The 23,250-nt window shown below is 38.2% G+C and overlaps 3 protein-coding genes across 6 annotated transcripts; 2 read left to right on the forward strand and 1 right to left on the reverse strand.

Annotated features, from left to right (window-relative positions):
- Window positions 1–4,506: 4,506 nt before the first annotated feature.
- On the forward strand, window positions 4,507–5,994 carry LOC110943648. Its single transcript, XM_022185384.1, has one exon. The coding sequence runs from the start codon at window positions 4,507–4,509 to the stop codon at window positions 5,992–5,994; it is 1,488 nt and encodes a 495-aa protein (XP_022041076.1).
- A 2,394-nt stretch (window positions 5,995–8,388) lies between these two features.
- Window positions 8,389–11,273, forward strand: LOC110941364. The gene is made up of 5 exons (XM_022182980.2): window positions 8,389–8,819; window positions 9,541–9,611; window positions 9,710–9,815; window positions 10,686–10,818; window positions 10,917–11,273. Exons 1-5 carry the CDS (start codon window positions 8,728–8,730, stop codon window positions 11,079–11,081), a joined length of 567 nt encoding a protein of 188 aa, XP_022038672.1. The 5' UTR covers window positions 8,389–8,727; the 3' UTR covers window positions 11,082–11,273.
- Window positions 11,274–14,060: 2,787 nt separating this feature from the next.
- Window positions 14,061–23,038, reverse strand: LOC110941365. Of its 4 annotated transcripts, none has more exons than XM_022182982.2 (18): window positions 21,456–23,038; window positions 19,194–19,279; window positions 18,905–19,105; window positions 18,744–18,827; window positions 18,309–18,587; window positions 17,605–17,792; window positions 17,370–17,461; window positions 17,113–17,295; window positions 16,786–17,033; window positions 16,473–16,700; window positions 16,174–16,371; window positions 16,001–16,054; window positions 15,842–15,907; window positions 15,610–15,750; window positions 15,470–15,523; window positions 15,285–15,344; window positions 14,792–15,199; window positions 14,061–14,600 (listed from the first exon to the last, which is right to left on the reverse strand). In XM_022182982.2, the coding sequence occupies exons 1-18, from the start codon at window positions 22,759–22,761 to the stop codon at window positions 14,424–14,426; spliced, it is 4,053 nt and encodes a 1,350-aa protein (XP_022038674.1). In that variant the 5' UTR covers window positions 22,762–23,038; the 3' UTR covers window positions 14,061–14,423. The 4 variants fall into 4 exon arrangements, with proteins under 4 accessions (XP_022038674.1, XP_022038673.1, XP_022038676.1 ...); XM_022182981.2 differs by having other exon boundaries at window positions 18,309–18,665; XM_022182984.2 differs by lacking the exon at window positions 18,744–18,827.
- Between the last annotated feature and the right edge of the window lie 212 nt (window positions 23,039–23,250).

Consider the following 23,250-nt stretch of genomic DNA (forward strand, 5'->3'; position numbering starts at 1 on the left):
TTTGGGCCCAAAGCCCATTAATCTGGTTTTTGCGTATTAGAGCGGCCCAGTCACGTCTACGAGTCCTGTTTTCGAGCCCGAGTGTCGCAACATGTTGTAAAATGTTTATTTTAGAACGAAAATAAGTCGAGTAGGGTGGATAAATGACGTTGGACGCGTAATTGCAAACCGAAAAGTACAGATTTATGCATAATTACTTATTTAAATGGTCGATCACACGAATAACGAATATGTAATAATATATATTTTTATTATGATTAACGCCTTGAATTATGATACAAATATGATTTTTTTTTTCTAAAAAAAGAATTAAATTACGAGGCGTTACATTAGTAATGCAGAAAACATAAAAATAATTAAAAGAGAGAGGAACGATTTCACAGTGGGTGCGTGAAAAATCCAGCGGATCAGGCTTGTAACCTTCACTTAGGGTTACAAGCACTTTATCAGAAAACCAAGTCCAAGCCCTGTTTGCACAAGCCCTGTTAGTTTGCCCTAAAAGGGACTAACGAGGACCTCCTTCAAGCGTATCCGAGAATCAGCCAAACCCTAGAAATTAGGGTTTCAAAACACCGCAGTGGTACAAGCAGCAAGAGAAGGGGATCACCAAGTATTGAAGCCGGCAGACCCTTAGGACTGGACTACCAAGACTTCAGTCAACCGGAGAAACAAACTTGCCTCGGATCGGAAAAACCTAGAACGATTCCTGAGAAACAGACCTTTCAAGAGAAGCAGCGGAAGATCACCAGAGCACCGATTCAACCTCGGAGCTCTGATACCATGTCAGAACTCAAGAATCAAACATTTTTATTATGTAATCTTAGCACCAAATACAATGATTGAACAAATCTGTCATCACAGATTAACAAACGAACAAAAAAGCAAAAAAGATCTCCAACAGGATGATCGGTACAAGTAGAAGATAAACCCTAGACTCACGAATGTACGTGTGAGTAGGGCTGTAAACGAACCGAACGAACACGAACAAGGCCATGTTCATGTTCGTTCATTAAGGAAATTAACATGTTCGTGAACTGTTCACGAACGCATACCGAACATAAGTTTATGTTCGTGTTCGTTCGTTAAGGAAATTCAGTTGTTCACGAACAGTTCGTGAACACTGGTCTCGAACACAAACGAACGCAAACAAATAAAAATGAATGCAAATGAACATTTAACTAGAAAATTAAAAAAAAAACATAGTTATCCTTAAACATTGGATATAAGTAGTTAAATACAACATCAAATGATAATCAAGACACAAGAAGTTTACTACACCACCAAACGATGAATCACGTTTAACTAATTTAGACATAATTATCTCCAAAAATGCCTTAGAATATCCAAATGTTAGCTAAATTAGAAAAAAATAGGGTTTCAAGTTTTTAATATATTTATATAAAAGGTTTATTATATTTTAATATAATCAAATGAACGTAAACAAACGTAACCGAACATATTATCGAACGTTCACGAACGCAATCCAACAAACGAGACATGTCTTCGTGTTCGTTCGTTTGCTAAGCGAACCGAACGAAATTTTTTGTTCGTGTTCGTTCGTTAAGCTAATCAAACGAACTTCCCGCCGGACGGTTCACGAACTGTTCGCTGAACGTTCGATTCGTTTACAGCCCTACGTGTGAGGATATGGAACCAGAGCAGTGAACAAAGGAGATGAAGACAAGAAATGAGGAGCTCGTATGCCAAAAGCTTCTGGAACCACCGATAGATATAAGCCGCAAACCCTAGACAGCTTATGTCCAGTTGTCATGAGCCCACAAGAGAGCAGCCATAAGCCCAACAACAAGAGGAGGGGAGCCCAAATAAGAAGCAGTCCAAACCACAGCCTAAACCTCACAAAACAAAGATAAAAGGGAAACGGTTAAATATGAACAATAGGCACATTTATATTAGAAATATACAGTAAGTTTGTATTTTAAAAAGTCTCGTGTATTACACAGGTTGAATAAATGTAATTTTATATATTAAATAATAAAAAAAGTTATATCTTTAAAAATCACGTGTGTTGTACGGGTTGAATAAATAAAATTTTATATATAAAAAAAGTTACATCTTTAAAAACCTGTGTCTTGCACAGTTTGAATAAATATAATTTCATATACTAAATAATAAAAAAATATATTTAAAAAAACCCCGTGTATTGCACGTGTTGAATAAATTTAATTTTATATACCAAATAATACAATGTATAAATATAAATGGAAAACAAAAACAGTAAAAGATAAAAAGATAAAATTATTACATGTATTTGCATTTATATTTTTACATTAAAAATCTAAAAATTAGTAGATGCCATGAGTTACCTATGCTTATTTTATTATAATTCAATTTTATTAATCTCTATTATAAAGTAAAGATAGATAGGATAAATATAAATAGAACAAAAATAGTAAAATAAAAAATTTATAGATTAAAATAATATATTCTTTATTTGAATCTTATTAACAAATATTATCTATATCTATTTGTTTAGGATATATTCTTTATTTGAATCTTATTAACAAATATTATTTATATCAATTTGTTTAGGGTAAAAGATAAAAAGATAAAATTTATCAATTTGTTTAGGGTAAAAGATAAAAAGATAAAATTTATGGATTAAAATAATATATTTTTTATTTAAATCTTATTAACAAATATTTTCTATATCTATTTATTTAGGCGGGAAAAAACTATGGAGATCACCTCATAGAACGCCATGTGTACCTCATATGATTTACTTTATTATATGTATAGATAGATTTTAACAGGTTGACATAATATGATGCATACGGGTTAACATGTGACAACAACCTTTGACTAGGGTTTCTTCCACAGAATGACGGGAAGGGGGAAATACAAGGTCGATCAGTGGTACGACGTGCCTTTCAAAGACAGGAACAGGAACAATCGGCATCAAGGTAGTACAAGTGGGGATTCCATCACTAAATTCTTCGTTTCCAACTTGCCTCCTCGATGTTCTTCAGCGGATCTGGTAAGTGTTCTTAAAGATTATGGGGAGATCCAAGGTACGTATATTGCTAGGAAACATGACAAACTGGGTAAACGTTTCGGGTTCGTTTCTTTTAAGAATGGGAGGAATATGGGTGATTTGGAAGATTCGTTTAAGGATGTGTGGATTGGGACGTACAAGCTTTATATTGTACTGGCTAGATTTGTTGACGGGATCGATTTGAAACAAAAAACGGAGACAAAGTGGCAGCCGATAGTTAAAGAGGGCGACGGAAATATTACTGTGCATGACAATGTAGCTCCGCATGCAAATGAAACAGTGATCAATAAAGGGGGCACTAATAATGATGGGGGAAGATCCTTCAGGGATACCTTACTTAATAAGAAGCCAGATTCAGGGCCTTATGAGATCTTTATCGGTGACGATGTTCGAGCGTTCGATTGTTTGTACGAGTGTGGTCTGTTGGGTAGGGTGCTGACGTTGCAAAACCTTATTGAGTTAAGGAAATTACTGATGAAAGTTTCTCGAGATTGTGTTAACATCAAATATGTCGGTGGCTTGCATGTGATGTTGGTTTTTAGCAATAAGGAGGAAGCTGTAGTGTTTCTTGAACAGAAGGTATTGTGGAATGAGATTTTTTCTTCACTAGAGGTGTGGAAGGGGCAAGGGTATGATTCTGAACGTATTGCATGGTTAAAATTTCATGGAGTTCCCTTGAGCGTGGCAACTCCGGAGGTATTTAATAATATTGCTTCGAGCTTTGGTTCGGTGATACAATCTGCAGAATTTTCCGATAAGGGTGAAGATCTATCCTATGCATGTGGTGGCATTATTTGTAAGCAAGTGGAGAGAATTCACAAAGTTGTGACACTTCACTGGAAAAGTAAGACTTATTCAGTGTTGGTGGAGGAGGAGGTACGTACGTGGTCACCTGGTTGTTTAGTCGATTCCGAGGAGCCGGAAGATGTATCCGAAGAGGAGTTAGCGAAGGATAAGGATTCGGAAGAGCAGGACGGTTTCAATGAGAATGCAGTCCCTGAGTCTGTAGGGGAAAACGGGATGACCGATGATAATCATGCGACTATGAATGGTACCGGTTTGAATGTTAATGAGGTTACATCTTTTCAATTTACCGGAGGGATTAAGAAGTCTGAGAACAGGAGGAAACGAGGGTCCTTTGCGAGGAAAAAGTCGGATAGAAGCAAGTCTAATTCACCCACAGGACGCGAACGACCGAAAAAAAGAAGCAGGGACGGGAGCGATCCGTTCGACATCGATCGGTTCATATTCACCGTGGCTGGTAACGATCAGGTTGGTGTTTGTAATAACGATGATACACAGGTAGTAGCTGACGAGGAGATTGAAGCTAGCAATAGAGACTATGTCACAGATAATGGTCAAGATAGTTCTATTCGTAATGAAGTAGTTAACACATTGAGATTGGCTAACTTGGTGGGAGCTACTGACTTGGATAAGTTTGAATCGGTACTTGAGAAGCAAGTGGTTGAAGAAGGTTTTCAATCGGGTTTTAAATGAATGTTATGTCTATAAACATTCGTGGGCTGGGTGGCATTGAGAAAGGTCCGTGGATTAGAGGTTTAAGAGTCGCTAACGAAGTGGGATTCATCATGATTCAGGAGACGCAATTTTGTTCTTTAGAGGGTGTAAACGTTGGCACCTTTTGGGGTAACGGTTCTTTTGGTTTTGAATGGGTTGGGGCTACAGGTCGTACAGGAGGTCTTCTGTCGATGTGGGATACAAAAAAGTTCGAGATGACTTTGGTCGAGAAGAATAGGTATTTTCTTATGGTCCACGGTACTCTCAAGGAATCTCGGAAGGAGGTGGTGCTGATAAATGTGTATGCTCCTCAAAAAGTAGTGGACAAAAGAATTCTTTGGACCGAGTTGGAACGGCGTATAGTCAATGACCAGAGATTTTGGATCGTTGGGGGTGACTTCAACTGTGTAAGGGATCGTGCTGAAAGACGGAACTCCAAATTTTTACCCTCGGTTAGTTATGAATTCAATGAGTTTATAGACAAAGTTGGTCTCCACGAGTTTCAATTAAAGGGGAGGAAATTCACGTTCGTTTCGGGGAATAAATGTAGCCGTATTGATCGTATTTTTGTATCTTGGAACGGTTTGAACGAATGGACGAATGCGGAGTATCGTGCTCTTGGTAGAGAGAAATCTGATCATAGTCCGTTAGTTTTAAAGGTGGAGGCGCGTAATTACGGAGCTAAACCCTTCCGTTTTTTTAATTCATGGTTGTCTAAAGAGGGGTTCGAAGAGATTGTCGTTAATGCAGCGAAAGAGTACTCAGGTTCGGGGCCTCCGGACGTGAAGCTTATGGGCAAATTCAGAAAGATCCGTCAAGCCATCGTGGAGTGGCGTAAGAAAGTAACGACCATTGAACAAGAGGAGGAGCTCCAACTCAAGCAAGATTTAATTGAGCTGGATTCTTTCATTGAGGACAGGGATCTTACGGAAGCCGAACAATGGGTTTTTGATGAGGCGCATAAAAAACTTAGAGAAATTGAAACCGGTAAAGCGAAAGACATTCGCCAAAAATCTAGGGTGAAATGGGCGAAGGAGGGCGACGAAAACACGGCGTTCTTTCATGGTATGATTAATAAAAGGAAGACGTGTAATAATATCCCGGGATTAATGATCGATGATGCATGGGTTTTTAAGCCCTCGGAGGTGAAGAAACATACCCTCCGATTTTTTAAGGACCGTTTTGTAGAAGATATGTGTATTCGGCCAAAGTTGGTGTGCCACGACCTTAAATGTTTGACGGAATTAGAGGCTGTCGAGCTAGTTAAGCCTTTCAATGTCAATGAAATTAAAGAAGCCATCTTTGATTGTGGTAGCGATAAGGCCCCGGACCCGGACGGGTTCAACTTCCGTTTTGTTAAACGGTTTTGGGATTTGTTCGCCGATGATTTCGTGGAAATTATGTCTTACTTCGTGGTACCGCCCTATAACGCTTATGTCTTACTTCGTGGTACCGCCCTATAACGCTTATTGTGGTAGCGATAAGGCCCCGGACATGGTATTATAAATAGAGGGGTGGGTTCTTCGTTCGTGACACTTATTCCGAAAGTTCAAGATCCAATTAGTCTTGGTGAGTACCGCCCTATAACGCTTATCGGTGTGGTCAGTAAGATGATCTCGAAGTTACTAGCTAATCGAATTAAGGTGGTGATGGGGAAGATTACTCATGAGACGCAATCTGCGTTTTTATCGGGGAGGTATATCCTGGATGGCCCGTTGATTATTAGTGAAATCTTCTCGTGGGCGAAAAGGCATGGTAAAGATCTATTTTTCTTCAAAATAGATTTTGAAAAAGCTTACGACAACGTCAACTGGGAGTTCCTTCTATCCATTATGCGCCAAATGAAGTTTCCGGATTTGTGGTGTAGGTGGGTTAAAGGCATTTTAATGTCTGCTAGAACGTCTATTCTTGTGAACGGGTCTCCTACGTTCGAATTCAATTGCGAAAAAGGCATTCGCCAAGGGGATCCGCTCTCTCCGTTTTTATTTATTATTGTTATGGAGGCTTTTTCGAGTATAATTCGGAAAGCTTGTGATAGTGGGGTTTTTGATGGAGTGCGCTTTCCTAATGGTCAGATTTCGGTTTCTCATCTGTTATACGCTGATGATGCCATGGTGATGGGGGAATGGTCAGAATTTAATTTTAACGCGTTAAAAAGGATTCTCAGGATTTTTCACCTTGTATTCGGTCTCCGAATCAACCTTCAAAAATCGATTCTATATGGTGTTGGCAAAAGTATCGAGGAAGTTGGGTCTCAAGCTTGTGGTTTAGGATGTCGGCCTGGAGCAACCCCTTTCAAATACTTGGGTATTTTGGTGGGGGCTAACATGAATCGTATTGCTAACTGGGAAGCTGTTATAGAAGTGTTCCAGAAACGCCTGTCGAGATGGAAAGCGAGTATTGTTTCGATGGCAGGAAGGATCACTCTCATTTCTTCGGTTCTTGAAAGCATTCCTTCGTACTACTTTTCGTTGTATAAGGCTCCATTGGGTGTAATTAATAAACTTGAAGTGCTTATGAAGCGATTTCTTTGGGGAGGTAACGAGGATAAACATAAAACTCATTGGGTGGCTTGGGAGGAGGTTACAAAAGCCAAAAAAGATGGAGGGTTGGGGATTAACAATCTAGAGGTTTGCAATAATGCGTTGATTTTAAAGTGGTTGTGGCGTTATCGGGTGGAAACGGAGGCCATGTGGAAGAAGGTCATCGACGCCGTTCATTTTTCCTCTAGAAGATGGGAGCCGATCCCTTATAATAAATCCGTGGTTGGGACTTGGAGCAAGATTGTTACTCTTGGTTCCAGAATGAAGGTGCATGGCAAGCGTTTCATTGATATTATTCGAGGGGACATCGGCCATGGTAGGTCAGTTCGGTTTTGGTTAGATCCGTGGGTTCAAGAAGGGAGTCTGAAGGCTTTATTCCCGGACCTTTTTAGACTCGAAAAGGACAAATTCTGCTCGGTTGAAAGCAAGTTCTCGCAGATTGATAGTAGGTGGGTTGTTTCATGGAGTTGGAAACAATATCCAGCTTCGGAAGATGAGGTAAGTCAATTGGTTAATATTCACAGGCTGCTCGCTGAGGTCAAGCTATCAGAGAAGGAAGACGGGTGGCTATGGTCTGCGGATGTTAATGCTGGATTTTCTGTTAAGGAGGTCCGTAAGTGGTTGAAATCTGATGTTATCATTAACAATCAGTTTGTTTTTAGGTGGAGTGACTGGGTTCCAAATAAATGCAATGTGTTCATGTGGCGCGCCGCTAGAGATCGAATTCCGACTTCTAATGCTCTTCGTAGAAGAAACATTTTCGTGGGGGATGGGTTGTGTGCCTTTTGTGGTGAAGCAGAAGATGCGGTGGATCATCTATTTACGGCTTGCAGGGTGTCGTTGGGAGTTTGGTCCGGGATTTCGTCTTGGTGTAAATTAGCGCCTATCTTTGCTTTTTCCATTCATGACATTTTGAGGTTGACCGATTATATGCAGAGTTCGAATGCTAAGAAACAGGTTGTGTATGGCATCCTTATTATTACTTGTTGGTGTATCTGGAAGGCTAGGAACGATAAGGTTTTTTCAAATATCGATACGGATCCGGCTAAGATCGTGGCGGATGTCAAATCCTTGGGTTTTCTTTGGTACAAGAGTAGGCTTAAGAAGGATATGTTAGTTTGGAAGCGATGGTGTAAGTTTGTTTTTTGATTTGTTGTATTCTTTTGCGGCTGTCTCTAGCTTAGAGATGTTGCCGGTTTTTTGGTGAATGAAGTTTGCTTTCCAAAAAAAAAAAAAAAAAACAACCTTTGACTAGCCTAGGGAATTGTAATGAGCCTTATAAAGGTCGTATAAGTCTATACGATTCGATGATAGATTTAAGAATGTTAGGTGTGAAATACCAAATGGCCCAATTGCTTATGACGTGTAGATTCGATCACAACAAAATGAGAAGCCTAAAATGTCAAAAAAGAATATTCAAACAAATCAAACAACTTTACGAACAACAAAGGTTTAATAAATAAATAAATTCTTCTTGTTGGATTCTGAACCGAATTCATTGAATATGAATCCAATTTCATCGCAACCAAATCATTAGTCAATCAGTAGTTGATGGAGAATTAAAGGAGGTTTTGATTAAAAAAAAAAAAAACAAGCGTTCGTTCGTAAAATTTGATTAATCAATCATAATCATAAGAAGTTTGAAGTAAATCAATGGGGGATTTGTCGAGACGGTCTGGATTACGAGGAATTGGTACCTGGTTTACCAAGCAGGTTGTTGAGCCGTTTGTGGAAATCATCAGCAGGTTATTATTATTATTATTATTATTATTATTATTATTATTATTATTATTATTATTATTATTATTATTATTATTATTATTATTATATGATCTTGTTTCTTTAGGGTTTTCTTTTGTTGTGTTGGTGATCTGTTTGTTGTAGGATATTGTTGATTGATTGTTTATGATTTTAATATTGTGGATGTTTTGTGAATTTGTAGTTGAAGTGATTATTTTGTAACCCTAATTGGGCAGGATTTTTTCTTTCAGGGTTTATTAAGAAATCAGTGGTAAAAAGTTGCACACCAGGTGTTTGACAAAATGTCTCAAAGAAAATTACAAAACAGTTTTCAGTTGAAACTTTCATTTAGAATTGTGTTTTACAAAAGAATGAAAAAACATATTTTTTGTGCGTTTTGATATTGTGGATGTTTTCAGTTGAAGTCATATTGCTAACGGTTATATATATGGGTGTGTTAACGTGCAGTGTTCACAGTTCGTGAGTCGAATTCAGAAATTTTACAAGAACCCGAACCTCTCAGACGTGTTTTAACCCATGTTTTTTTGCGTATTACTACTATAAACTTACAATACGACACCCAAAAACACAGATGTCTATAAACAATAAGTACCCCTAAAAACGCATATGTGTAAACCCGAAACTTACAATACGCATGTTTTTTTGCGTATTTAGTTTAAAATGATAGTGCACAAGGTTTTGCTGATATTATTGAGTATGTTTTAGGGGAGCACAGCCTAAGGAGTTGGCACTCTCTGCAGCTCTTGGAATTACTCTAGGAGTGTTCCCAATTGTTGGTAAATTACTTGCAGTTTTTATCTATCCCTAAATAAGTTAATTGCAGTTTTTATTTATACTTAAGAAAACTAACCTGTTTTTTTGTTTCGGAAAACAGGAGTGACTTTTTTCCTGTGTGTGCTGGCTATAACAATGCTTGGGACTGCCGTCAATGCTCCAACCGTCATGCTCGCCAATTTTATGGCTACTCCAATAGAGCTGAGGTCAACTTATCTTATTATATCTAAACCACGTTACTTTTATTCTCTTCTTTTGTGCTGCCTTAATGTAGGATTGTTCAAGTTTACGATTCTCGACTCTATTGACTATGTTGAGTAGAGGTGGCAAAAATGTAAACTAAAAAAAATGGCTTAAATAAAAATGAGTCCAATGGGCTAAATCATAGTTGTTAATAGCGAATAGCGACAAATAGCGACAAGGGACCTATATGCTGCATAGCGAATAGCGACATATAGTGACCGCTATTTTATAAATAGTGATACACTAGAAAAAGAATTTTTGAAAATTTTTATATGTATATTATATCAAAATACTTTGGTATATATGCTATTTTACATGTATATTTAACAAAAACCTATAAATCCAGCTATTTTATAGCTATATCTAATTGCTATTTACATAAAAAAAAAAAAAAAAAAAAAAAAAAAAAAAAAAACTATCGCTATCATCACTATTTGTCGCTATGACCCATATAGCAACACTACGTCGCATCGCTACATAGCGCGCTATAGCGGTCGCTATATAGCCGCTATTAACAACTATGGGCTAAATGTCTTCCAAAAAAGTATTTTATGTAAACCTGAACGGCTCAAAAGTTAACATGCACACTCAAGTTATAGAAGTAATTAAGGTTCTAAATCTTGTAAAAGGAATACTGCTCCATTTATGTCGGCTTGATGGTTTAATGAAATTATATAACTTATTAAATTGTTGTAAGATGTTTTAACATCAAAACTTTCCAGAAAGATAAATCGTTGTAATTTAACAGAACAGATGATGAACTTTAGCAGCGATTCTTACATCAACGCATCATGTCGTTTTGTTTTCTGATTTACGTCTGTTTACGGATACAGTTTGATAATAGTGTTCCTACGGTTTGGTGAGTTTATTACGGGTGGAGCTCATTTTCCTTTAACCGCTGATGCTTTAAAGAAGGTATTGACTGGCAAAGCTTCAAAGGAGATATTGCTAAGCATTATTCATGCGGTATGTAAATCATTAACACTTTAATCTCATGCTAACAAAAAACCCAGCGTCCTAACACCACCATAATTGGATTTTTAACTTGTTGGCGTTACGTGCAGTTGTTGGGGTGGTTGGTTTTGGCCCCTTTTATCCTTGGCCTATTGTACATAGTACTTGTACCGTGTTTCACCATGTTGGTTCGTAGATTCAGTCCTTCCATTTCCTTGGAGAATGAGGATGAAGTGTCGTACACCGAGGTGATGCTTAAAGTAAGGGATGCTTGATGTAGGGAAATATGACTACTACTATGTTGTTTGGTTTCACCTGTACATGTATATTTTGTATCTTTAGTGGGTGGTTGTTATTCTTAGCAATTTCAAAGGATATAAAAAAGGTACATCCTCTAAGAATACTAATGCTAACTGTATGATAAACATATGTTGACATCTTGGTCGAATTGTTTCTTTTTTTTGTTAGTTTTGTTTTAATACAAGTATATGATAATTAGAGGGGCGAATCTTGGAGAAACGGTGGTAAGGTTGTTGTCATGTGACTTGGAGGTCATGGAAACATCAAAGATACCGGGTTTGGATCTTTATGTGACTGTTGATGAATTGTGCAATAAATAGTATTCTAGAAACACGGTTTTATTTATGAAAAGAAAATCACAAAAATGTTCTTTTTTTTTTTTAATTTTCACGTCCTTAAGCATAAAACCAAATTATACATTTATAGTAATAGGAGGGCCGGCCATAAGCATGTGCGGGGTGGGTGACGGCTCAGGGCCAAAAACGTAGAAGGGCCCGTACGTTTTTTAGGAGCATAAATATAAAAGATCTGGAGGGAACCCATAAATATAATTAGAGATGAAGCCACTTTCAAAAAATAATTACACCCTAGTGGAAAGGTCCCTTGTTTCCTACCAGATGGTGGCCGGTTCGAGTCCCTTTTGTATATTTTTTTTAAGATTAATGTCTAGTTTGTTCATGGAAGTTCCAATGAACTTGGTGTATTTAATGAACTTGGTGTATTAGGAATTAATTGTAACAGATTATACTCCACTTATGTCTTTCTTATTAGGAATTAACTATAACAACTCATGTATCAATGTTTTTGTTTTCTTATTTTTTGTTTATCATTGCTTTTAATTAATAATTATATTTTAGATCAAATAAAGAATTGTACAAGTTCAAGCAAGATCGTATTTGTAAAGCAGATAAGTGTGAATTAAAGGCTATGTCGGCACCAACCATAGTTGAACCGGTTGCCGACTCCCCTTCTAAAGTTCAGGTGTTGGGTTCGAGTGTACGTGCTAGGCGTTTTTTCTGTTCAGTGGGCTTACTTTGTTTCTCGCTATTTCCTTATTTACTGCAAAAGGTTAGGTCAGGCCCGGTTTTTTTAATCTCGCTCAGGGCCCAAAATCTTTTTAGTATTTTCGGAGACGGCCCTGAGTAATAGTAATGAGTTATGGATCTAAATATTCGTATTAGGGGACTTTTTTTTTTCTTTTTTGAAAGGCAAATGTTGCTCCTACTTTATTTTACCCCAATGATCCTAAAATATTTTGCTTTTGCCCAAGTTTGAACCTATACCTCCAGGATAGAGAGGTCAAGAGGGTCCGCTGACCCATGACCACCAAATTTGCTAAAATTTTATATGATTCGGATCCTCTAGTTGTAATTGGTAAAAAAAAAAAAAGCCTTATGGCCAATGTTCTCAGACCCGGACCGGCCGGTCCGACCGGGATCCCTTGCAAAAGCCGGGCCGGTTCATTGCAATCGACCGGAGGTTCGGCTGGCAGCCGGCAGTTCGGCCGAAAAACGGGTGACATGTCGAACCGGTTGTTGCTTCGCCGGAGGTTCTAGCCATCACTGATTTGGCCAAGCCACCTCATCACCAACTCCTGTGTCTTCCGATTAAGAAGTTATGATGGTCCACCGGCCGGAAGACGGTGCCTCCACCGTGGATATGATGGATCTAATAATGACATTTGACCAATGGAGATCAATTTGGATAGATGAGTGAACATATGGAAAAATTCCGCTCGTCGGCCACAACTGCAGCGTGCAAGTGTTGCTAAGGTTTTTTATTAAAGAAGGAAGAACGAGGCTTTGAAGATATGAATTGTGGCCTCGAGGTATTTGTAATTAGTTTTGGGCCTTTTGAAATCAGTCCATTCTAAAAAATATGACAATTGAGAAAACTCTTTACTTAGTACATGTGTAAATTTAATTTTATTACTTGTATAATTTCTGACGTAATCCGGGTCTTAAATCCGGTCAGACCAGTCCGACCTTTGACCCTGTAAGGCGACCGGTCGACCTCCGGCCCGGTCCGAAAAACATTGCTTATGGCTCCATAACTACTTTGACCCTGTAAGGCGACCGGTCGACCTCCGGCCTGGTCCAAAAAACATTGCTTATGGCTCCATAACTACTGTTGAAAAGGGAACGGCGAATCCGTGTCATAATTAATAAGATGTCTTGTATATCATTACATGTTTTTTGGCTTCGGTTATAACATCTATAACCTCGATAGTTACTGTTCATCTCATTCGAAAGGGGAACTGAATTATTATTCAGAGTACAATGTCAAGTATTAGTAGGAGACAATTTGAGGAGGCGAATCAAGACACATGCCACTTGATAAACTAAATGAGTAGACATTTGTTACATCATCCACCATGCGTGTCATGCAAAATCTAATGGATGACAAGTGTGTGAATAGCAAACGACTTCTACTTGTTAAACATTACAAACAATAGAGTAACCACTCTCAATAGATGAATCAACAACTATGGCATATGTAAGCAAATTCATCAAGCCAAACTTGAAATATTAAGTCACTAACATTAGTCTGGATTCAAGATATATCAATTTAAGGATGCATGATGTTTATATAAAATTTTAAATCAACCTTAATATAACTTTAAATAACTATGTATAAGGCATATAAATAAGTCCTTTATAAACTAAAAGGTTTTATTAAAAAGAACTAAAAAAGTGCATCAAGACAAAAGAACAATGAGTTGATTATTCGGGCAGTTGTGAACTTGTAATACCTCATAAAACTCACTAATTGCATGTACTGGCAAGATGAGGAACAGTTTGTTCACGTTTTCGTTTGGCTTTTGTTGTCATCAACTTGTTGACAAGAGTTCTGATATTACCTAGCAAACAGATCAGCATCCTGTGTACACGTTGCAGGTGTCGACGTCTTAACTGAAACGTCAGCCTTCCTTTAAGAAACAGACCCGATTCTCGCAAGGCAAGTAACCCCCCGAGACTTGTACATATAACTAAAATGTTGTGTTGTGCAATTGCTTCTTGAAGCTGTAAGTTCTATGTACACAACTTTACAACCCGCTGCAAATGTCTTTCTATAAGATTACATCTAAACAAATTGAAGTAAAATAAATCTAGTACTACAACAAATCAACAAAAGCAAAACCCATTTTTTGATACCACTGTACAGCTTTCTCTACCTTTTTTCTCCCAATCAATATACAACACCATTAGAAACAAGCACAAATTACTCGCGTTATCCCACCCGGTGATGAATACGCTACACTTCCCACGTGCTGCCATGGGTACGTCACTATGTCGGGTAGTGACTGACACAAATATTTATTCATCCTGTCCTGAATTTTCTTCAGCGGCGGCAGCAGCAGCGGCAGCAATGGTTTCCTCCTCGTTTGAGAGGCAACGAATAGGAACATAAACAAATCCTTTCGGCAACCGTTGATTTCTCATAGACGCTTGATCTGATGTCATCACCACCTCTTTCTCAAATGTTTCCGCATGCTGTCATGCAAATGTTGGCAACTAAGAGTGAGCACAAAATCCAGATAACCCAACCATAACCGCTTTAACCAGAAAAACAGAACCGGATTAACCGAATCAATTGAGAAGCGGACGATTTGGTTATAATTCGTTTAATAACCTGATTATAGTAATCCGTATTCATTATACGTATTTAATAACCAAAAAATTACCTTTCCATGCCGGAAGAACTTGCCGACGTCATCAGATGCAGAACGAGAAACGGCAGATGGTCTTTGTGGAATTTGTTTTCCCGCAAGTTGTGGTCTAACTGTAGGAGTTTGAGTGAAGATTTGAGAGGTTGAGCTGTCGTCGGTTTTTTGGTCATTGTCCATTGTCGTTGGCATTGGAAACTTAACGCGGCGCTTACCGGCAACCGTGCTATCGATTGTGACGTCATCTGATCTGTGAATGGTTTCACTGCGAGAGTTGTAACTGTTTGTGTAACCGCCTCTTAAGGATGTAGTTGCGGATTCTGAACTAACATCAGGTGATACGAAAGTGGTACAAACACGCATTGATGAAGATATTGATTCTCTATTACAACGGAGCATGTCATGTGAACAAAGTATCAGCTCACGCTGCAACAATGCAACCATAATCTAATCTCATTATTCGTGCAAAAAAAAAAAATGGAAGTCGGATTTTGATGCGCTAATTGCATACCTTCAATTTCTCCCGTCTTATTATTCTTTCACAGATAAGGCGTAATCTCTCCAATTCAACCTGCACGCAGATATAAGATCATTATATACGCTAATCATTCTAAAACGTTACTCTCGAACTTTCTTACAGAAATTTTAGAACAAATGAACATATAGAACCAACTCATAGACGACACTGTAACTCACCCTAACTTTTTTCAGAGAATTCCATTCCTCAGCACCGTGTTTCTGAGTCTCAGCCTAGCATATAAAAAATACATTTATTAGAAACTAGAGATGTTTTATTACGATAAAGACAATAATTATAGTAGGGAAAAAACATAAACCTTTGTTCTTTCCACCAGGCTATGTTTCTCGCAGTAAGCCTTGTGTTGTATCTTTCCACCGATAGTCCTCACGTTCATATAAAAGCCAACACTACTACCGCAAGTAGGATGAAATGTACTTTGACAGTGACCATAATTGCACTGCAAACAACATTTACAACATTTTTTATCAAGCAAAAATTAAAAAAATAAACGTAAGCTGAGATATACAAGAAACTAGTATTAACCTCACCTTTATACAAACACCCTCTTTGCGGCTGCAAACAAGACATATGTCATTCCCCTTGGAGATAGCCTCCTGCCAATGCGACATGACATGATTGTGATTAATATAAATTGAAAAAAGTGATCAATATAAAGTGAAAAAGTGAAGCGGATATTACACACGTACCATGCCCTCAATAGCTTTCACTTGCCCCCTTCTGAATGTTGATTCTAGAACCCACTACATCATAAAGAGTCGGAAAAAAGTTCACTCAGATTACAATACATAAAACGATAGCACATGTAAGAGTTGGAAAAAAGTCAACACGGGAGATAGCAAAAAGAAAAAAACAAATATACTTCAGCACAGAAGGCGTGGACCCATTGACCATCAGTTGACTTCCTAAAAGCACCAGTAGTGCCACCGCATAAGCCACATTCCCCTACACGAGACGGGGTTCCCCTGCTCCTGGAAGACAATAGATCTTCACACAACTCACAAAACCATGGACCTGTGGAATCTTTGACACTTCGATAACAATCAATGTGGACTGCCACCTGTCAACAGATAGTATTAACAGTATTACATTAGTTCTTCACAGAGGTCAAAAGGGAAAAGAGATGAAGATAGTTTTCATTTTAAGCATTATTGGTTAAACCTTGCAACTAGAACACACGATAATAGGGTTCAAAATCGTCTCCGCCCTTCTACAAACGTCACAAACCCTAGAATGAACTTTGTTCTCCAAAGTAGATGATGAAGCGTTAAAGTTCATTTCGGGTGAAGTCCAAGTTACAGACAACTTGGGATGTGTTTCCTTTGCTTGAGGGACTTGTTGAGCTTGAAGTGCAGATCTCCCACCGAAAGCTTTTATTTTCAAAGTATTCTGAAAACAAGATAATAATAAAAACCAACTACATAACTACTATAGTCAAACTATTACTTATCAAAATGAATAAAATGTCAACTACCTCTTGATGAGGAGACTCGTCAACTGTATCTTTCCTTAAAGATGACAGCCGAGACGAAGCGGCTGCAGCGGCAGTTGCAGCAGCTAGCACGGCTTGAGCTTCTTTATGTCGTCTCTCTTTTCGGCCCTGTTTTCTCACTTCTCTAAGGTCAGAAAGATACTGGCTCACCAACACAGCATCCCAGCTATGTCTTCTAACAGACTCAATCTCTTGTGGAAGACACTTTGTGACTTTAGAAATCAGAACATCTGCATGTACCACACAAACATAAGCCAATAGACTAGTCAGCAATATAAGAAAATAGATTTCAATTCTAAGAACATGTACCACTTATGTGCTTTCGCGCAGCGGCATTGCAAAGTAGCTGGTGCTGATAATACACGAGTTCTCCTTCTACTTCATCAACTGGAGACATACTTACGATGCTCATCCGCTTAGTTTTTTCCAACTCACAACTCGACTCAATAGAAGCTGAATTTTGATTTGGGTGATTGTAACCAACTTCAGGACCTAAGAATGATGGCTTCATCAAATGACATCATTATAGAACAACTGTAAGATATATGTATGAGGCAAGATCTTACCATCGTCCTCATCAGCTTTCATCTTAGAAGAAACTTGATTATGCAAACATATAAGCGGGTGGATATAAGAACCAGGAGAAGCTTCTGTTCTACTGCATTACCAGATATCTAGACGTTGGTATTCATGCAGAACCATATAATCACATGCATACAACGCAAAATAAAAATTCCCCAAACAACCCCTTCTTATACTTGATAATTAGTGAGTTACACAGAATGAAATTCCAGAACTTACATAAGAACAGAGCTGTCATTTATCGCAATTGAACAATCATGGCTTGCCAGATTGGATTTTACCCTGGTGTCACAACTAGAGTCGGTACCCCCGTCCACTTGACCACAGCCATTTTCGGAAACTGCACCTTTATGGTCAGCAGTGTTGTCTGGCAATCGATCGGAAGCTGGACAAGATTCGGGAGATATCTGCAGAAACAAAATTTAAAATTATTTGGATGTTGCGTTTTTTTAAAAGGACTTCTGTTAATGGCGAATAGCGACAATACAAATATCGCAATAAGGTACCTATATGCTACATAGCGGATAGCGATAAATAGCGGGCGGCTATTTTATAAATAGTGATACACTAGAAAAAAAATTATGTGTATTATATCAAAATACCCTGGTATATATGCTATTTTACATGTATATTTAACAAAAACCTAAAATCCAGCTATTTTATAATTGCTATTTATATTGAAAAAAAATTGTGCTATTATCGCTATCTATCGCTACAACCCTAATCGCGTGTTATAGTGATCGCTATGCATGCTCACTATTGACAACTATGATCTAGAAGCATAAAAAAAGACCAATGTTACGGGAATTATTACATCAAGACTTCTAGAAAGAAATATGCTAACTAAATCAATTAGCGTATCATCTATTTTAATCTCTACAATTATAACAAAAAAGTTGTTGGCTTCAGAGCTTAAAAATAACCTTTTCCTTTGAATCAGGAGAAGACTCCTGTCTGGGAAGATTCCCGCCATTGTTATTCTCATCCAAGACAACTCCATCGTCTGCGGAACTCCTCTTAAGAGACAATACAAGACCGTTATCCTTCAGAACCCTAATATTGCCTTTGGTTTTCTTACGAGATGGAGCCAACTTAACAGGAGAACCCCCAGCATTGTTGTTGTCTGATGCTCTAACGATAGCATTTTCACCACCCGATTCTTTCTCAGCCTTGGTAGACTTAACTTTAAGCTTCAAACTTTTCTGCAAACCACCACCATGAGCGTTATTTATAAGCCATTTAACCACTTTTCCATGCAATTCAGGAGGTAAGCAGTCATCCTGTAAGAAAGCAACTTCGATAAAATAGTTTGTCAAACAATATTGCTACAAAATAAAGCCCGTCAAACAAAGCATTACAGCGAGGTTTGATGCCAACGAATTAGCAGAAATGCTAATCTCTGAGGCCAGATCATTCAAATTGACATTTCCTCGATCAATCAGCTACAGACCAACAGATAAAGAGTAAAGTTGTTACATACAAACTTTTTAATAACATGTTTCAATAACAATTAGTGTACCTTCTTTAGCATGAGAGTGACATTATTCGAACCAGACACTTTAGCATCTTCAGCAGTGCTGCTGCCTTTGACCTCTGCCCCATCAATGCAATCTGTTTGACTTTTAAGGTTTGACTTGGTACCCAGCACCCCATCTTCAATAGATGCACTGCCTTCTTTTTGGGCTTCAGAATGCTTTGAGCAAAAAGCTCGCAACTCAACCTACGTTAATAAGAAAGCTACTTATGAGAGAACTTAATAGCTAACTGTGACTAGTAGATCCAGTGCATAATGAACAAAATGAGCTTACATCATCGCATCCGAATTTTCCCCAAATTTCCATCCTGTGTCTTGCTTCCCTTGCACACACGGGATGAAAAGAAGTTCGACAGGATCCTACGCAAGTATCAAGAAAACTCAATAGTACACACAGTGATTGATGGTGTGAAGAAGGCCAAAAGGCCCAAAAAAGATATCAGAATAGCAAAAAAAAATCCAACCAACCAAGTACTATTAAATACATTTACCCCCATAATTAATAATAGAAAAAAACAGAAACTAGTAAATAGGGTAAAGCTGTAAAGCGCTCGCCACTACACATAAGAAAAACATACTAATGTGAATCCGGATTACAGCAACTTTAATGATTAGCTTCATAAGAAGCAGAACATCTTTTCTCTTGATGCAGTAAACAGCATGAAGCAATAGCAAAAACTGTTTGTGCTTAGTCTAGGAATTAACAATGCCAAGAATACGACTGTTCTACCCCGTATGCATGCAAGATGTATAAATTTCCACCACTTCTTAAAACTGTAGTATTTATTTTGTACAAAAGATAACACATACAAGCATTTTGAAGTTATTGATACAATAATATTTGCTTTCACCACCCATGATATGCTGCATAGATAACTCATCCATTAATTCCACAAGAAACGACATGACACTGGGGGTGATAAATGAAGTAAGACAACGGAATAAAAAAAGAATCTAACGAAAACTGCCAATTCACTGATTAACAAGGTCAGCTAACATGCTATGTCGAACATGATAGATAAATAGTATCCAACTTAGTCATTGTGGGCCGCATAGACATGACCAAAACCACAAAATAGCATGGTGTTTTGTGTACTCGTGTGAGGGCTTAATAATACTGTCACTTTCTTTCAGCATGCAAATCTTAATATTCCCCACATGATACTGGTAAGAAGGCTGAATAGCGTAAGTTATATATCATATTTTAAGCACAGCACAAAAGAGAAAAAGAACAGAAATATGTATTCTTCACAGCATTCAACAATCCAAACTACACTAACTTAGACAGCTGATATTTGACAAATGATAGAGATCCATCTGGTAACTAGAGTCAATGATTCCACAATATGTTCTAAAAGTAAATAGAAGTTGAATTTCGTAAACATGGTATCCCTATAGTTGCTTAAAACGAACTGGAGGGTCTACCACATTGTTAAGAGATGTACCAGCAGTATACAAAACTTCTATTTATAGGAGAAATGATAAAAAAACTGTGATCTCTATAAAAATGTTTGGCCAGAATAATTTGTGCATTTCCGGTCAACTACAAGTCCACTTGCCTTATCAATTGGCTGGCTTAATCTCACAAACAAGGAACTTAAACGGAGACTCGTTAGTCAAAAGTAACAAGAAAACAACCGCCTCAAACAATATATGTTTCTATCAGGCCAGTACTTTCAATTTACATCTACTTTTTTAAAGAGTTGACATGCTTATATTGCTATTTCCAATGCCTTTGTTTATTCAATGATATTAAATCTTAATCTTGAGGCGTCGAGATGATAAAGATATATTTTTTTCACGACGGCAAGAATCCTTGCCTGTCTAAAAGCACTGATAAGATAAATCCTTTAGACCTTTACTCTTTATTACACAATAAAAGATTACGCACCATAGAAGTTTAAAGATTGCCAAGATGTTGGGATGATGTTAGCTTATTTATAACCAACAAAACATGCAACAGGGTGAAAAGAATGTAATAAAACAACAAAGAAATTTGGATGTATATAGTCTGACCATGGTTTGGTTTCATCTCATCTTTCACCATTCCTCTCTATTACCCTTTAAAATACCATATCCCATAACTAAAGATGCAAAAAACGAACAAGACGTTTTAGCTCCTCCTCACACACTACTGCATCAAGAGGCTGGTATCACTAATGTGAGAACAATCCATTAAACAAGGATCATCTACTGACTACTATGTTAAGAATACAAAAGATCATCTGCAATACTTCCAACCAACTATAAAGAATGACTAGTTTCTACTTTCTAGTAGTCTAAATCTAAACACAAAAGATGAGACAGGCATGTATTATTCCTTTCGTTTAATCAAAACATACAGGTAAACTCTACACATAAAAAGTAGAAACACAGTATAAGACATTTGTTTGAATATAGTACTAACTTACAGTCTTGTTGATACAAGAATCATGCATATTGGTTATATACTTGAATTATGAATGCATAACAGCAATATATATGATGTGCAACTTCACCATTCAAAAAGAAAGACTGAACGGATATGACAACATACCGTAACTGCAACGGACACATGCACCACATTTCACCTTGCACAGACAGCATACTAACTTCTTCTGCACGTCCTTAATGCCCTCAATGTTCATAATCGGTTCCATGCTTTTTGTGTCCTCTATGTAGACCTCAGCCATCCACTGACAACAAAACAAGTGTGCAAACTCAACGATGCCTCCTTCATCATTACCCCTCTTCCTTACCGGCTTTAAAGCACCACCCTGCTGCGAGCAAAGCAGACAACGGCCATTAGTGATTTCATCTTCATCCCTCTTCAGCCTACACCAAGAACATTCCCAACAACCATCGCCATCATCTTGCTGCACACCATAACATCTCTGATGCACCGCCACACCGCAAGATTTGCAAACAATCAATCTATTCAACTGATTGCCCGTGTCCCCGAGACTGCAATAATGACAGCATGTTGATGGCTCCTGGTCTTTAACCGGCCGAGCAACAAAAAGCTTCTCCAAACCCGCTTCCCCACCCACGAGTTTACGTTTCTTAGAAGGCCGCTCAGACGTCAAATATATCTTACTTCTAGAACCTAAAAGCCATTCTACCCCGCTAGAGGATTGCGGTAACAAAACAGCAGTATTCTCTTCTTCTTGTTTTTGTGTACTATCATTACCACCTACACCGTCTACTTCCATAAACTGGTTAACATCATGCTGCTCCCCACCCGCAACAACAGCACCACCATGATTGTTTATTTCACTCGCACTATGTCCAATAAACGGAATCGTAAAGACCGCATTACCTCTAAAATAAGAAGTCCCATTCAACCTCTCAACATCCTCCACACTCAACTCCCTAAAATAGCCCTCGGTCTCAACCCAAATGCTACTCCCCTTACCCTTCTCCTGTCTCGAAGACACCTTATTATTCTTCTTCGTATCCGTCAAATGCGTCTTCTTATGCCGCTTCCTACTGTCCACATGCTTAGTCAAGCAACTCGCCAAACCAGCGGGAAGCGTAGTAACAACACCCGAAGTCGAACTCGAACTCTTACCCTGCCCATCCTCCACGTCAAAAGGCGATACAACGGCAAGCGCCTTACAAGCCTGTGAATACAAATCCACACCTACACCAACAGTCCGAGCCAGTGGTGCGTCTTCCAGTAGAAACTTATTCTCTTTACCTATACCTGTATCTATATCTATATTTGTATCTATATCTTCTAACGAAGACTTGTTCGGAACCCTAGAAGTATTAACCGGACAATGTTTCTCCTCAGTGCCGCAACCTCCGTTGGCACTTCTACCCATCATCTTCCGGCGCCGGTGACATTGTCCGGTGCTCATGCCGCCAGAGCGCCGCCGTACATGCAACCGTCCATTGGAGCAAAAACCTAAACCTAACCCTAACCCTAAATTAAGAAAGCCGTAACGCTATGGTATAGAGGAATCTTGTGCAGGAAGGTTTGTAGGATCGGTTGATTTGGAGATGAAATTTGGGGGCAAAGGGTAGGGTTAGGGTTAGGGTTTTTTTTTTTTTCTGTTATCGTCGATTTTGGATCCGTTCGTTGTTGTTGTTGTTTGTTGTTGATGATATGATAAAGTGGGTATCCCCCTTTTGGCAGTTCGATTTCGCTGTCTAATTTATGGTGTTAAAAATAATATATATATATTTATTTATTATTGTGAGTGACAAAATCTTGCACGAATCGAGTCGTAAACCGACTCATTTTGATTTTTCAAATCGGGTATGTTGTATTTAATGTGGTTAAAATAAGTAAAACATTTTTATTTTAGTTATGCAAAATCAGTGTATTGTTCTAGCAAAATATGTTA

This window comes from Helianthus annuus, chromosome 5 (assembly GCF_002127325.2).
Source record: "Helianthus annuus cultivar XRQ/B chromosome 5, HanXRQr2.0-SUNRISE, whole genome shotgun sequence".
NCBI classification, from domain to species: Eukaryota; Viridiplantae; Streptophyta; class Magnoliopsida; order Asterales; family Asteraceae; genus Helianthus; species Helianthus annuus.

What these genes read in the sequence shown, in the direction of transcription:
- LOC110943648 (XM_022185384.1), top strand. Translation starts at nt 4,507, where the DNA reads ATGAATGTTATGTCTATAAACATTCGTGGGCTGGGTGGCATTGAGAAA.
- LOC110941365 (XM_022182981.2), bottom strand. Translation starts at nt 22,761, where the DNA reads ATGAGCACCGGACAATGTCACCGGCGCCGGAAGATGATGGGTAGAAGT. An exon ending in TGCGCGAAAGCACATAAGTG is followed by an intron (nt 17,034 to 17,112) that starts GTACATGTTCTT and finishes TGGTACATGCAG; the next exon opens with ATGTTCTGATTTCTAAAGTC. An exon ending in TGAAAGCTATTGAGGGCATG is followed by an intron (nt 15,908 to 16,000) that starts GTACGTGTGTAA and finishes TCGCATTGGCAG; the next exon opens with GAGGCTATCTCCAAGGGGAA.
- LOC110941364 (XM_022182980.2), top strand. Translation starts at nt 8,728, where the DNA reads ATGGGGGATTTGTCGAGACGGTCTGGATTACGAGGAATTGGTACCTGG. An exon ending in TTTGTGGAAATCATCAGCAG is followed by an intron (nt 8,820 to 9,540) that starts GTTATTATTATT and finishes AGTATGTTTTAG; the next exon opens with GGGAGCACAGCCTAAGGAGT. An exon ending in GCTACTCCAATAGAGCTGAG is followed by an intron (nt 9,816 to 10,685) that starts GTCAACTTATCT and finishes TTACGGATACAG; the next exon opens with TTTGATAATAGTGTTCCTAC.